We start from the raw sequence: 15589 nt of genomic DNA, 5'->3' as shown, positions 1-15589 counted from the left end.
AGTTTCATTCTGTGGGGATCCAAAGAGCTCAGTGATGAAAGCAATCATTATTATTATTGTAATGCACAAGTCAGTTGTTGCATTCATAACTTCTACAACCTTGTGGTATGTACATGTCATTATTTCATGTTGAGGTTTGTTTGCTCACTGCTGCTGTTCTGCTCTCCTGTGCTTCAGGGCCTCTGTCCGCCTCAGAGCTGTCTCTCACAGAAGTTAGAGACAAAGTTCCCCCTCTGAGGAGGCTCGATCTCGGGCTGATGCCTCTTCCTGACACAGCCTGTGGGCTGGAGTGGTCCAGCCTGGTCAATGCTGCTAAAGCCTACGAAGGTGAGGATGGAGACGCCTCAGGATTAGGTGTGTTCAACTTCGTGTGAGATTCTTAATGTAGTATGTGGCATTTTGTGTATTGTTTTGTATGATGTTTTTGGGTTGTCTGTCCGCAAAGCCATAGCTCAGGAAAGCCTGGAGGGAATATCTCAAAATGTAAATAAAGCAAACATCCACTTACTCTCCAGTAAGAAATGATTTCAACTTTGGTGGTCAAAGATTAAGCTATTTATTGGCCATAATTAGGAATTAATATGCTAATTATGACAATTTCTCACAAATATTGAATAGGTTGAAATGATGAAGTGATGGCATTTTGAACAGACATGGATAAGGCGATAATTCTAGTTCTGTTATGTCTGAAACTGTACATTCACAAATTATCCATCTACATTTATTGTTCAATTTAATGCTAAACAAATCTAAATTTCCCAAAACCTGCTCTGTTGTACAAATAAGCAAGATATATAAAAAAGAAAACATTGTACACATTAATAAGTGTACAATCTTAAATCCCAGGTGGATGTGAGACATATTATTTGGCTGTTGGGGGCTGATGGTTTCCTCGTGTCTCGGCTCTCTTCTGTCACACGACACTCCTGAGAAAGAAGGAGCTCTCTGTGTTCATCTCTGCTTCCTACACGACCGCCTGCTCTGCTTCCCAGCCACTGTTTCTGTTCTGGGTCTCTCTCCTGTCCCTTGTGTCCTCTGCAACCACAAAGACGATCACAGACAACCCCACTAGACTCAAGCCAACACTTGATCCATAAGCCACCCTGCTGCCAGGTCCTGCTGTGCTGGGGTGTGATTGTGTTATGTATCTCGAGAGACACTTGGGGTAAAAAGACTCATTTATGCAGCTTTTATAAAGTGTGATTATGTGTCTCTGTTGCAGCACAAAGAGCAGTTTCCCTCTTCTCGCTGACGGAGCCACAGGTTGGAGGTCCAGACATGAGACCGGTCGTCAGTCCAGTCCAGTTTCAGACTCCTCAGACACCACGGACGACACCGACCTTCAGCGGGTAGGTCAACCTCACTGAGAACTCCAGGAATACAATTCTTTCTCACTACTGCCATCTTGTGGTGATGCACTTGACTGAACTGAATCCCAAGCTAGTTTACTCCTCTGTATATTCTCACAATAGTAAACAGTTGGATGTTTGAATTGCTGCCTGTTCTTCCAGTCCACCCACATAAGCTGTGCAGATCGCTGTGTGTATTTTGTGGTTTTTGGCTCTATGCAAAGTGATTTGTACTCAAATGATGAAAACGATTATTATTATTATACTGGGTACATGAAGGGACAAGGGAAAAAACACAAATACCCTCGCTAGTCAGAAATACCCCCTGACCCCGACAGAGCCGCCCCACTCCTGAGGGTCCGGGCTCTGCAAAGGGACCACAGGTATCTGCAATGGGTCAGTGTCCACCATGGGGTCTGGGCCCGGCCCAGAGCAGCAGAACAAACAAGTAGCTATCAGGCCAGCTGGCCCAGGTCAGAGTCCTAGTACCCAAGAGGTGCCAACTTCTTTTTGTTTCTTTCTTTTTTTCCTATTATTATTATTATTATTATTATTATTATTATTAAGAAGTTCTTGCTCAGGCTTTCCTCTCTATCTAAAATATACACACACATACACATGTGTGCCCTACGTAACCACCGGTAGGAACAATAATTGTTTTTTAATAGCAATTATATTGTTGTATCTATTTTTTTGTTTGTTTTCTTTTTTGCATTTAGTTTTTGTTTGTCATGCTTTCTTTTTTCTGTCTTGTTTCGTCTATATTCCTGCGTCTGTCTATTGCTATGTATGTTATACGTTTTGTGTATATGAATCATTTATGCCGTGTGTGTTAACAGCGACGAGGTGCCCAACGAGTTTTCCGGTCGGCTCTTCCACTTGGAAGTGATGTTGAAACAGCTGAACAATGATCTGGAGAGAGTAAGAACCTTTTTGTTTTTCACAATTTCCCTTTATTAAACGGTTCAAAGTAGAAAGTTCTGGGGATTCATTTGACAAAAAAGTTAACAACACCTCTAAATCGGTCCAATTAATGTTGTCTGTTTAATTTGTGCAAAGCTTGAAGTATAAAGACAACAGGTTTTTGTGAGGTTATGCGGTGCTCGTCGACACACACACAAAGCCAGACTAGCTGTGACCTCCTGTTTCCAGGCTTAATGCTAAGCTATGCTACCTGTCTCCTGGCTGTAGCTTCATATTTAGTGGATACACATGAGCGTGGTATCTATCTGACTTCCAGCAGAGTATTTCCCAAAATGGAAGTTACAGTTTCGTTCATTGTCCGATCACACGTAACTAAACAATCCTGGTTTCTTTTCTTCTCTACTGCCAGGAGAAGAAGGATAAAGTCTTTCTGCTGGCAGAGATGGCCAACCTGAGAGAGAATAACCAGCGCTTGCAGGTGGAGAGCCACACAGCCAGCGAGCAGCTGCGCAAGTTCAGCACTCTTTTTACGAATGACAAGACAGAGAGTGAGCACGAGGCTCACTCCCTAACTCACGAAACTGACCCGAGGAGTGAGTGAAGAGATTACCCATGATTCCTTGCACGCGTTGCGGCGGCAGATGTCACAATGATGTCACCTCATTCAGCTTCCACTGGACTGCCTTGAACTTTAGAGAGAGCAAAACATAAAAAATGCAACACTCCCTGAAAGTCTCACTCAGCCTGCGCACAGAGCAGGCTGGGTGAGACTCTTTATTTTTATAGACTGAAGTCAAAAAGTCTTATATACTTGTCATATATATATATATATATATATATATATATATATATATATATATATATAAAAACACATATGCTACTATGCCAGAGGAGCGAGTAGGAGAGGAAAACTATATCACCTGGAGAGGCCTAATACTGTTCCTGCAGCGAAACAGCCAAAAAAAAAAAGTCTCATTGCAGACTGCATCTCCCAGAATGCACTAGAAGTAATGGAAGCTCTACAGACATGGTACTGTAGATAGATGCCTGTGTGGTACATTCTCATGTATCAATATTACCTATATTGTACTAATATTGTTGTACTAAAGAGGTGTGTGTGCGTGTGCGTGCCGCTGATGGTACTCAGAAACATTTTGGCACAACAGTGTTTGTGCTCAAGGCAAAATGCATTTTATTACCCTTTGGTGTGAGTTTGTGAGATTGAATGTGATGGTCTATTATAGGATGTTTTGAGTGATGAACAAACCAGTTTACTGTAATATGAACACTTGTGGGTCACCATATTCTTCTTTCCTCCGTTTACATGGATGAACCTGTGACCCTGTAGATGTGAAACAAGTTTGGAGCGAGTGTAAAAGGTCGATGTCATGCAGCTTGTGATATTAATAGTATCATATCTCTAATGTAGTGCATTGCATTACATTATCACTGTTTTCAGCAGTGCCGTATCATCTCAGATCTAAATGTACTGGATAATTGTTTTAACATTGAGTCGTTATCACAGTACGTCTTTACTTCTTTTTTAATTAAAGCAGTACTTTGACGGACTTTCAGTAAAATATACACTACAAAGTAAAAACGGTTATTAGCTTCACTTGAAGACTGGAACCGGGTGAAAACAACAAGCCTGGCTGTCCAAAAGTAGCACTAAAATAACACGCTCTCTCTAATTTGTTCATTTAGGAAAAATTCATTGTTTTAGGGACTATTTTCTGGAGAGCAGTAACTCGCAGGATGTTGCTCGGTCCTGGTGTTACACCAAATTCTGTGATCTGATTGGCAATTTCAGCTAGCCCCTAGTTGTTGTATCACACTTCATCACATACTTGATTTGATAGCTGTTACCAAACATAGCGCCCCTAAAAATGTCAAATGTCAAACCACTCTTATATTTACGTCATCTTTGCATACTAATCAACATGAAGCTGTATTGTGTGCTTCTAGAAAACATTTTCTGTACATGAAACTCCCTCAGATGTGTGAGAGGGTTTGTCCCTGTGTTCTTTGATAACCCAAATGAACACAAGACACTATTTATACTGCTAGTTTGCTTAATGATATTGTCTTACTATATCTATTTTTCATACAGAAATAATAAGTGTTTTTTTGGACGTTGGTACTGAACAATTACATCCCTGCAGAGGATGACTCTTAATCATCCTGTGTCCGTTTGACTTATTGCTGAAGAAGTTGTACTAAATGATCTCCGGCTCCGCTCTGCCAGACAGATCCTTCTCTCATCACGAGGTTTCTTCTTCCCTGGTCGGACTGGAACTGTCCCAACTCTCTCAGGTTCCTCAACATGCTGTTAAATGACTTTAAACCATCAGTTAGGAGTGGGCGATGTAAATTAAATGTCTACAGCGTATGGTTTATACCGTTGTAGTCATCCCTTTAATGTCCATGGGTGTATTCAATCATTTTAGGCAAAGTTGAAAATCTGTCCTTTTTTATGGCAATGTTGATTTTGTTTTTAATGATTGAATACCTGAATTTATACGTGTTTAATTTGCAGGATTAGAAAGTTGTTTTTCAATTGATGTTCCATAAAGTCGACTATATTGATATCTTCATATAAAATGCCCACTCCTATCAAAAGTACTTTTCTTTCCGTGACACAAGAGGAAACAAGTGTTGTAGTCCGACTCTGAGCCGCACAGAAAACTGCCATTTCCTCCTGCTTTCATGTCTCCACCTCCTTTATTACTGCAGCCAGGTATACAGTTAGCCGGGCTGTGTGGCTTTGATACAGTAACGTGTATACCTTTTCAGGCCGTTGTTTGGGTTCAGAAATGCTCCTCTTACCAGTGTCTCATAAACAAGTTCAGGCTATAATGGGGTCAGATTCCAAAATTTCCTTTTTGGGCATTTTTAGTTCAGGTGACGCTCTCCTCCTTGTAAGGAAGTCCTTCATTCATGCAGCTTTGTAGGTGTAGCTGTGATTTTAGTATTTGCAAGTCTCTTGCTTAAAGGGGGCAAGGTTTCTTTTTTATAAAGTTTGTTGATGTTATGTATAATTTTAAGCTATTTATAGCACAGCGGTCTCTGTTGAACAAATCAAGTTTGCAACATGGTTAATGGTAATATTGTAAAACTAGGTTTGTTTTTTAGATGTTAAATATTTTGATAATTTATTTTTTAACACATTCCCACTGTTGAGAGATGAGGGTACTGTGTTTTTATTTGTATGCCATTTTACTTCTGATCTCTGTACAAAACTGATTTGTATGATTCCTCGTTTTCTATTTTCTGGCATCTTTTCCCGTTTGTGTCGGTGCTTTCTGCACAGGGCACCGGTACGTGATGCACACAGAACGTTTTGGTTGGACATCGTTTTCTTTGGGTTGTAATAACTTGTACATTTAAAAGTGTAAATTATGTTTTCATTATTTTATAAAAAAAATTATATTAAACAATGATCATGGTCCGCTTTGTTTTTTTTAGAAAGTGTTACAAAACTAAGGCTGAAGAAATATTTTTATCAATAGATTTTTTTTTGTATGAAACATCCAGAAAAGGGCACTTTACCAAAGAGACATCAAAATTGTTTTTTTGAATGTGAAACTAAGACCATGTAGTTCAATAAATGTTAACGAATTTCATTAGAAAGTCACTGGAACTTTAAATATGCAACTATTAACATTTATTTTAAAGATCCTTCTGGGCATTTGCCATCAACAGTGGAAAGTTAGAGAATGGCCAGGAATTAAACCTGGGACATGCAGCTCATCTTGCTGTGTTGTCCATTTACCAATTTATTGATAACATCTTTAGCTCCAATTAGTCTCTCCTGCCCCCCTCCCCAAAATCACACAAATAAAAGTTGCATGTAAAAAGTTTTATTTTCTATAAAGTCATTTTATTTCTGACCAAGTACATTTTGTTGAGTCATTGATGCCATATTAGACATAAGTAAGCAGAACACTTTAATAACATTAATTCTATACATTCTGACAGTGCGGTCAATGACAAATGCTCAACTGAATCGTTACAAATGCACTTAATTAACAGGCTTCATGACCAAGTCACGTTTAACCCGGCGACCTGGTAGGTACGAGTGATTCAGGTAGTGAAGGAGGACACGTCTACGATCCACACATGAGACAGTCGTCCCGGTTCTCCAAAGAACACACCATGGCAGCAATGTTACGCTCTTTGATCTCCTCTGTGGGCTGGACCGTCTCCTGCACCTCCTTTAGCTTCTCCTTGTTCAAGGTGAACTGGATGGGGTTAGCGGCAGGCTTCGTCCTCAGGTAGTACATCCCCGTCTTCAGACCCTGAGGTAAGAGGAAGAGGTGAGTAACACACTTTGCTGCATTCATAGTAGCAAGTTATTTTATATCCAGGTCTCACTTACTTGTTTCCAGCCGTAGAAGTGCATGCTGGTTAGTTTGCCGTAGTTCGGCTCTGCGATGTGGATGTTGAGCGACTGGCTCTGGTCGATGAAGGCACCGCGGTCGGCGGCCATCTTGAGTATGGTCTTCTGGGAGATTTCCCAAACTGTTTTATAGAGCTGCTTCAGATCATCTGGAATCTCATTAATCTCCTGTTGAACAAATCTTTTAATTATTGGTCAGTTACAACACAGAGCTGAAACATTAACTTGACTCAGCACCCATTTAATTATCTGCAACATTCTTAAAGCAAAACATAAGCACACCAACACTTCCTATCGAAAGGCGATCTGGATAGGCTCTGGATTACCTGAATGGACCCGTTGTGGCCGATCAGCTGGTTCTTCATCTCCTCGCTCCACAGTCCTCTCTCCGTCAAGTCTTTGAGCAGATGAGGATTGACGATCTGAAACTCTCCAGAGAGGACCCTGCGGGTGTAGATGTTGCTGGTGTAGGGTTCGATGGACTCGTTGTTGCCCAGGATCTGGGCGGTGGAGGCTGTGGGCATCGGGGCCAGCAGCAGACTGTTCCTCACCCCGTGCATGGCGATCTTCTCCTTCAGCAGTTTCCAGTCCCACAGATCGGTGGGCATCTTCTCCCACATGTCGTACTGCAGGATGCCCTTGCTAACGGGAGAGCCTTCGTACGTCTCGTAGGGGCCGAGCTCTACGGCCAGCATGCAGCTCGCCTCCAGGGCGGCATAGTAAATGGTCTCAAAGATCTGAATGTTCAGCAGCTGAGCTTCAGGGCTTTCAAATGGGTAACGCATGAGGATGAAGGCATCTGCCAAACCTTGTACACCAATTCCTATTGGCCTGTGGCGCTTGTTGGACTTCTCGGCTTCAGGCACTGGATAGAAGTTAATTTCAATGATCTTGTTTAAGTTTTTGACGATTACTTTGGTCACGGATGCTAGTTTATTAAAGTCAAACGTCTGCTTAGGGGTGACGTACATGTTGAGTGCGATTGAGGCCAAATTGCAGACGGCTACCTCGTCGTGGCTGGTGTATTCAACGATTTCTGTGCAGAGGTTGCTGGACTTGATGGTGCCCAGATTCTGGTGGTTGCTCTTGCGGTTGCAGGCGTCTTTGTACAGCATGTATGGTGTACCAGTTTCTGTCTGGGACTCAATAATGGCATGCCACACCTGCTGAGCCTTCACCACACGCTTGAACCTCCCGTCCTTCTCATAGGAGGTGTAGAGCTTTTCAAACTCCTCCCCCCAGCATTCGTCCAGTCCGGGGCACTCATTGGGACACATCAGAGACCAGTCTTGGTTGCTCTCCACTCGCTTCATGAACAGGTCAGGGATCCACATGCCGTAGAAAAGGTCTCTGGCTCTCTGCTCCTCCGTTCCTGTGTTCTTCTTCAGCTCCAGGAAGTCAAACACATCAAAGTGCCAGGGCTCCAGGTACATGGCGAAGGCCCCAGGTCTCTTGTTCCCGCCCTGGTCCACGTAACGTGCCGTGTTGTTGTAAACTCTCAGCATGGGGACGAGCCCGTTGGAGTTGCCGTTGGTGCCAGCGATGTAGCTCCCCGTTGATCTGATACAGCTGACGGCCACACCGATTCCTCCAGCTGACTTGGAGATGAGGGCGCATTGCTTCAAGGTGTCGTAGATGCCTTCGATGCTGTCGTCTTTCATGGCGAGCAGGAAGCAGCTGGACAGCTGTGGCCTATTGGTTCCTGCGTTGAAGAGCGTAGGAGAGGCGTGGGTGAACCACTTCTCCGACAGCAGGTTATAGGTCTCGATGGCTGCGTCGATATCCGTTTCGTGGATCCCAACAGACACTCGCATGAGCATGTGCTGCGGCCGCTCGGCCACTTTGCCGTTGATCTTCAACAGGTAGGACCGCTCCAGAGTCTTGAAGCCAAAGAAGTTGTAGGAGAAATCTCTGTCGAAAATGATGGCAGAGTTGAGGCGGTCTTTGTTCTCAAGAACGAGGTTGAGCGTCTCCTTGGAGATCATGGGAGAGTGGCGTCTATTTAAGGGGTTGACGTAGTTGTACAGGTCCTCCATCACGTCGCTGAACACCTTCTTTGTCTCCTTGTGTAGGTTGGAGACAGCGATCCGCGCAGCGAGGATGGCGTAGTCGGGGTGTTTAGTCGTGAGTGTGGCGGTGATCTCTGCAGCCAGCGTGTCGAGCTCCACGGTGGTGACGCCACTGTACAAACCCTGGATCACCTTCATCGTAATCTGGGCCGGATCCACGAAGTCAGAGTTAAGGCCGTAGCACAGCTTCTGGATACGAGAGGTGATTTTATCGAACATGACGCGCTCTTGGCGTCCATCTGAAAAAACAAAACAAAACACTTCAGTTAATCCCATTCACAGCGGTCCGAAGTTGAAAGTCAGAAAAATTATAGAATCAATTAACAGCAAAAGGTACATTAGCAGCCAGTGAAGATCTTTTGGTCAACTTCATTTAACAAAAAAAACATATTTGTTCAGTTTAAATTAGCTTTCAAGCCACACAGATTATTTTGTGGAGCAGATTGATTCTTTTAAATTGAAGATTACATTTGATAAAATAGTACATCGACTTAATACAGTGTGATCCCACAGGGTATTTAACTATTAATCAAATGAGGATTAAGTATTAAAAATTTTATCATAGTAACATAATCTGTTTTGGGTAATTGTACTATATTAAAGAGCTGAAATTAAAGTACATTAACTGATACTTTAAAAAAAAAAAAAAAGACTCCTCATGAAGCAGAAAGCCAGTTCGAGAATCATATAATGATTAACTATTAGTGATGCATTGATGTTTCAACTAAAGTCACTAAAATCATCAAATACATTAAGTGGAGGCTCAGTATTTACCTCAAATGTAGTAAATAGCATGAAATGTAAATACTCAATGTACAAGTACCACAAAGCTGTACTTTAGTCTAGTCACGTTACTTGAGGAAATGCACCGAGTTATATTCCGCATAAACCACCAATACAGGGTATTACGGATTATAATGACTTGTCTTCATCATCATCATCATCATCGGTCCTTATACGTCACTAACCGCTGCAGCCAGACTGAGCTCCACATTCAGGCCTGAACGACGTTAACTTTACATTTTGGCGCCAACCAGGACAAAGACTCAACACCGTCAAACGGAAATGACATTTCTAGTAAGTCAAAGAGTTTGTTTTGCGAGCTGGTGATGAATCTGACTTTTATACGACGACGTGCTCGTTAACGCAGAATTAGTTAACTCTAACTATACCTGCTGCTCCCACTGGTTAACTAGCTTATTAACAAAGTTAACTTACGGAGTACTAGTTAGCGTTAGCTGGCCGACTAAAGCATGGTGTTAAGTGGCACATCCAATAATCAGTCACATAAGTTGAATAATAAATAACATTATTGAAATTATAGCACTGGAGCTAACCGAGGCCATGACAGCGTAAAACCACTCACCTCGCTTGAGCACGTGCATGCTGGCAAAGTGTGACGTTATTGGGGTCCTGAGAACAAACAGCAGCTGACCGGCGACGACTTTATCTTGTGCTCGGTGTCGAGACGTGCGGAGCGACGGGAGACTCCGTCCAGAGGGCGAGGAGGCGAGGACAACTGCTCCAAATCCCGCTAACGTCGTATTTGTACGGGAGACGTCACCGGTGCACGCAGAGATGGACGGGAGGGTCGACCAATCACCAGCTAGAGCACGCGGGCGTTCGTATCTGAGGACCAATCACAGCATGTTGAATGCCAGCTTCCTCTTTCGTTCATTTTTTTTCCCGGACGAAAATTTGGCGGGATAAAGAAATAGGTCACATAACACGTTTGGTTGTGTTTTGTCCTGACATGATTCAAGCTCACTTGTCATAGAGCACACAGGAATGTGTCCTCACTATGTCCTCACTCACTCAGGGAAGAGATGCATTCAATCAAATATTCCTGAATAAGCCAGGGAACAGAAATAGGAGTATTTGAAACGCATGTTACGACTGTACATCACACCAGACGTTGAGTAGAAGTTCCTAGTGTAGTAAGGATGTTACATTAAGTGATTGGGTGACTAATCAATTCTTCACAGATGAAGATGAGGTGAACAATAGGTATGTGATAGATTAGTTTGACACTGGAAGTAAAATAGAAATTATAGCTCTTCTTTTAGTTTACTATGTGTATTGCAGTGATCTGATCTGAGACCTCTTTCAATATATTAGGATTCATGTACTTAAAATAAAACACTTAATTATGTAGTTCAACATCTGATTTTGTTAAGTAAAAGTGCGGTAAGAAAGTACAGTATTTGCCTCCGAAATGAAGTGGAGTTGAAGGATAATGAAGCATTAAATAAAATGTCTCAAGTAAAGAAATACAAATACCTCAAATGTATTTGAAGTACAGTACTTAAATGTCGTCACATGCCGTTTCTTCGCACGACCAGTAGGTGGCGATATCGCACCACAAAGCGGTTTGTCAACCACAATAGAAACCTAAAAGAAGGCACGTCACGCGACCAGAGACTCCCAAGATGTCCGGTAATGAGAAGACACATTACATGTGTACATTTACATAAACTACTGCAACGGAAGAGTTATAACAACTTTGCTCACGCGACATTGTAGCGTTCCTCATTAGCAGCTGCGAGTGGATGAAAATTAGTTAGTCAACATTGAATCTGTTTGTGTGTAAATTGTTATACGTTATGCTCGAAAACTAGCCATGAAATCAACAATGTCGTCAACGAGCTGGGCTGCTGGAGTCACATTGGACCACACACGACTGACGGCACGTAAAGGATGCATCCTTCTCCTGAAACGGACCATGTAACACCGGTCTGACGGACAAGCCGCTTCAGCTCTGCAGCTTCGACTTCCTGTGTGACTCTCCCTCCTGCGGACTAGTCGGTTAGGACACGTCGCTGTTGGGACGTCCTCCTCCTCGTCATGTCCAGGTCCAGTCGGAGGTACAAGCCTCTGCAGCAGAACACCGGCGGCTGTCTCGTCGGATGTGACCGGGTGCGGATGCCCCGGGCCCGGGTGCTTCTGCTCTGCCTCCTCGGGGTCCTGGTGCTCGCCGCGGTGCTGAGTGTCTTCCTGTCAAACGACTCCACCAACGAACAGGCGAGTCGCGTGCCGACCGCAGATCTGACCAAAGACAGAGTAAGAGTCATGACACACACACACACACACACACACACACACACACACACACACACACACACACACACACACGCAGACTGTACAACGTTACCAGTGTTCACTGTCCCAGAAATATATCAGTCACAACCAGATTGTGTTGCATTTTGTGGATGTCTGTGACAGAGTAACCCGATATGATACTGGTAAAACTAGTCGTCGATTAATTCATTATTAGGCGATGGACATAACTGTAATCAATTATTCCTTTGTCTTTTTTTAAACAAAAGATCCCCTCCACACATAACGGCAAAAAAGTATTAAAACCTGTTCTCCCTCATTGATCTATGAATATGATAATATTGTTGATTTAAAAAAAAAAAAAAAAGGGTTTTACTGCCGGATACAAGACAGTTTCAAGTTTCCACATCACACTTGTGTTGGTTGCATATTGAACCACAATTAGTTTCAAAATAAGTAGTGACGTCCAACTCTAAGTGTTAAACTGAACAAATACACTTTCCCCATTTCGGGTGGTGAGTTACAACCTTCTAGTGTCAAATGATGGCTGCCCTTCAGCCTGATACCATTGCATTTAACACTAAATTATGATGTACTTCAACTATATCCTATCCTTTTTTGCACTAAACAATAAATGACAAGTGGAAGACCTATTAGGTGCTGTCAAACATTTGTCTGACCTGGACTACAGAACCTCCTCTGTACCACAACCACCTGAAGAGAGTTCAGATTCTTACTATTTGTTCTGCTGTTGTTACACTTTGCTGCTTAACTTTTTGTTTGCTTTTTATCTTCCCTTTAGCTTCTTAGTCATTAATCTTCTCTCTCGTCCATCCAGTTGTCCCACAAAGCCAGCAAGTGCTCACCGGCTCAAATCCGCCGTCTGGCCTCTCAGGTGGATGGTACCCGCCTGTGGGAGACCCACCTGAGGCCCATCTTGATTGAGAGGCTCCCAGGGACACAAGGCAGCCTGGCGGTCCAGCAAGTGTGTACCTATGTATAGTTTCCTCCTCTTTACACATTCCCCTCACTCGTCTTTAATCCACCCTCTCTGCCCTGCTTCAGCACATCACCTCCACTCTGTCTTCGCTGTCTGCTGGCTGGGCTGTAGACTTGGACTCCTTCCAGTCTTCAACCCCTCGTGGCCAGGTCACCTTCACCAACATTGTTGCCACTCTGGATCCTTTGGCCCCACGCAGGCTGCTCCTGGCATGCCACTACGACTCCAAGGCCATGCCTCCAGACCCCCGGGCCCCAGAGAAGGTGTTTCTGGGGGCCAGTGACTCGGCAGTGCCATGTGCTATGATTCTGGAGTTGGTCACCTCTCTGGATGCCCAGCTTCTATCATACAAACAGCAGGTCTGTGCTCAGTTGAGTTTACTAACATGTGTGTTGATGTCCTGGTGTTTTGCAGTGTTTGCACTGAAGAGATTGAGGCAGCAGTTGCACATGTTGAGAGAGTAGTTTCTTACTTCCTGTGATCTTTCCTACGACAAAAAGAAAAGATGATGCTGAGAAGAGTAGCCTCTCTTCTTCTGACTCATTGTGTCCTGCTGGCTCTGTGGCTGCAGTACAGGATAAGAAATGCTGACTCTAGCTCCTTGTTTTCTTTGCAGCAGTCATCTGTAAATAGCAGCATCCCTCCTGAGGCTGTGGTTTATGTAGTTACTTTAAGAATACATCACTGCAGAAAGAGAAACGGCCCTCTGATGCTGCTTTTTGTGAAATTAATTTTAATTTCTTTCTTCCCATTTCCTCCTTAGAAACTCCCAGTGTCTCTTCAGCTAGTGTTTTTTGATGGGGAGGAGTCATTTGAAGAGTGGACCGACACAGACTCGCTGTACGGCTCCCGTCACATGGCTGAGCGGATGACCAACACGCCTCATCCTGCAGGCGCCACACACACCACCATGCTTCAGGCTGTGGTGAGGAAAATACGCGTTCTTCATGGTTATCCTCATATCCTGATGCAGATACACTCTAAATTATGTATGAGCAGGCTGAACTTAGCAGACTTCTCAAACCTATCCCATTTGAAACTTAACAATAGACTTTTCTGTATTGACTGACCCTCCTACTAAATATAGGAATTGAGGGTCTGTCTGAATTTAATTAGTTAGTATCTCTAACGTCACCTCTCCTGTCATGTCACGTTTTACCTCTCGGCAACATGCACGGCTGTATGTATGACTTTGCACTTTCTCTTTAGGACCTTTTTGTGCTGCTAGACCTGCTCGGCGGTCCTGATCCACTGATTGTTAATCACTTTGATAACACGGCGCGCTGGTTTGACCGTCTGATCGCTGCAGGTAAACACTGGCTGTAACGTTTTCATGAATAACATCCCATCTCCGTTTGTGTGCCCTAACTCTGCCTTCACCCTCCTCGCTCTCAGAGAAGAAACTCCATCGACAGGGTCTCTTGACGTCTCACCCCTCAGAGCAGACATATTTTAGGAAGGATGTGTACCTCGGACCTGTGCTCGACGACCACATCCCCTTCCTTCACAGAGGTGTGTGTGTGTGTGTGTGTGTGTGTGTGTGTGTGTGTGTGTGTGTGTGTGTGTGTGTGTGTGTGTGTGTGTGTGTGTGTGTGTGTGTGTGTGTGTGTGTGTGTGTGTGTGTGTGTGTGTGTGTGTGTGTGTGTGTGTGTGTGTGTGTGTGTGTGTGTGTGTGTGTGTGTGTGTGTGTGTGTGTGTGTGTGTGTGTGTGTGTGTGTGTGTGTGAGTGAGAGAGTGAGTCACAGACAATTTTAGGAAATGCTTGATGTAAGTATACATGCTGCCAGTCATCACTGTCGCTCCCTCCACACATAGGTGTCCCTGTGCTACACGTCATCGCCACTCCCTTCCCACAGTTCTGGCACACACTGGACGACACAGAGGAGAACATGCACCGTCCCACTGTGGTGAACCTCACCAAGATCCTTGCTGTGCTTCTGGCAGAATATCTGGGCTTCTGAACACAAAACTCTGACAAATATTGGGGTGAAGTTGCTCACATTTTACCCCTTACTGGAGTGCTAATGCTTTTTGTCACAATGATGACAAAAAATGGTATAATGACCAGCGTAAATTGAACCTAAAGGCACAAATGGAGAACTTGGTGACATTAAGTAAACTGTTCTGTAACCGGTGTACCAGAGAAACCGTTTGGAAAGTTGAGTCTGTGAATTTAAAGTCACACTATTTTTTATTTATTTAGCTTCATTCCTGTGAAATATTAAGCAAAAAACATTCTAATGTATGTCCCCCATTGATATGATTGAGATGCACTAATGTCAGAGAAGACAGACTTTGTAACGAGTTGAGGTCTCTCTACTATAAACACTCAGTCATATCTGTGAATAATGATTTACCTTCACTTGACGGAGGATCCTCTTGGCCTTACAACCTGCCGTTATTAATTCCAGCTATATTATATGGCTATACTGCACATTTTGTGCCAGTGCAATGAAGTTATTGGAGTTAAAATGCAACATATTTTTATTTACACCATGTAAAAGGTGTGCTGAAAAGTCTGCAATAAAGTTGTATTGAATTTCTGTTTAGAATCTGATGTGATTTTGGGACGTCAAAAACACTGAAAAAGTCCACGGAGGAACATTTAGTCCCTAACTCACCTCCACTTTGACAAGTTAAAGAACGATGTCTGAAATGTAATGTTTTGGTCACAAATATTACTTGCAAAGTATTTGTTTTACTGACATCATAAAATAAACTTTTCAGAAGACGTGAAACTGTTTAAATATTATACTAATCAAAAAGAAACAACCAAGTAATAAAAGTCACA

The 15589-nt window shown here is 43.2% G+C and overlaps 3 protein-coding genes across 5 annotated transcripts in view; 2 read left to right on the top strand and 1 right to left on the bottom strand.

The window, feature by feature from the left end:
• sipa1l3 (signal-induced proliferation-associated 1 like 3) overlaps nt 1–5713 on the top strand; it is a 62692-nt gene extending 56979 nt beyond the window's left edge. Inside the window, 4 exon segments of the mRNA XM_034547812.1 lie at nt 178–354; nt 1223–1349; nt 2189–2270; nt 2683–5713. Of these exon segments, the coding sequence (XP_034403703.1) occupies nt 178–354; nt 1223–1349; nt 2189–2270; nt 2683–2874 (578 nt within the window). The 3' untranslated portion in view covers nt 2875–5713.
• Nucleotides 5714–6117: 404 nt separating this feature from the next.
• On the bottom strand, nt 6118–10334 carry LOC117741123 (ribonucleoside-diphosphate reductase large subunit). Its single transcript, XM_034547907.1, has 4 exons — nt 10108–10334; nt 6999–8980; nt 6652–6840; nt 6118–6571 (listed from the first exon to the last, which is right to left on the bottom strand). Exons 1-4 carry the CDS (start codon nt 10124–10126, stop codon nt 6380–6382), a joined length of 2382 nt encoding a protein of 793 aa, XP_034403798.1. The 5' UTR covers nt 10127–10334; the 3' UTR covers nt 6118–6379.
• On the top strand, nt 9694–15536 carry qpctla (glutaminyl-peptide cyclotransferase-like a). 3 transcript variants are annotated; one of them, XM_034547911.1, is made up of 8 exons: nt 9694–9818; nt 11360–11801; nt 12637–12783; nt 12864–13157; nt 13562–13723; nt 14008–14107; nt 14194–14310; nt 14614–15536. In XM_034547911.1, exons 2-8 carry the CDS (start codon nt 11586–11588, stop codon nt 14757–14759), a joined length of 1182 nt encoding a protein of 393 aa, XP_034403802.1. In that variant the 5' UTR covers nt 9694–9818; nt 11360–11585; the 3' UTR covers nt 14760–15536. The 3 variants fall into 3 exon arrangements, with proteins under 3 accessions (XP_034403802.1, XP_034403799.1, XP_034403800.1); XM_034547908.1 differs by having other exon boundaries at nt 9761–9818; nt 11084–11801; XM_034547909.1 differs by lacking the exon at nt 9694–9818 and adding an exon at nt 11101–11177.
• The last annotated feature ends 53 nt before the right edge of the window (nt 15537–15589 follow it).

Source organism: Cyclopterus lumpus, chromosome 13 (genome assembly GCF_009769545.1).
Source record: "Cyclopterus lumpus isolate fCycLum1 chromosome 13, fCycLum1.pri, whole genome shotgun sequence".
In the NCBI taxonomy this organism is placed as follows: Eukaryota; Metazoa; Chordata; class Actinopteri; order Perciformes; family Cyclopteridae; genus Cyclopterus; species Cyclopterus lumpus.
The sequence above is the reverse complement of the archived record's forward strand: the minus strand, read 5'-3'. Positions and strand labels throughout refer to the sequence as shown.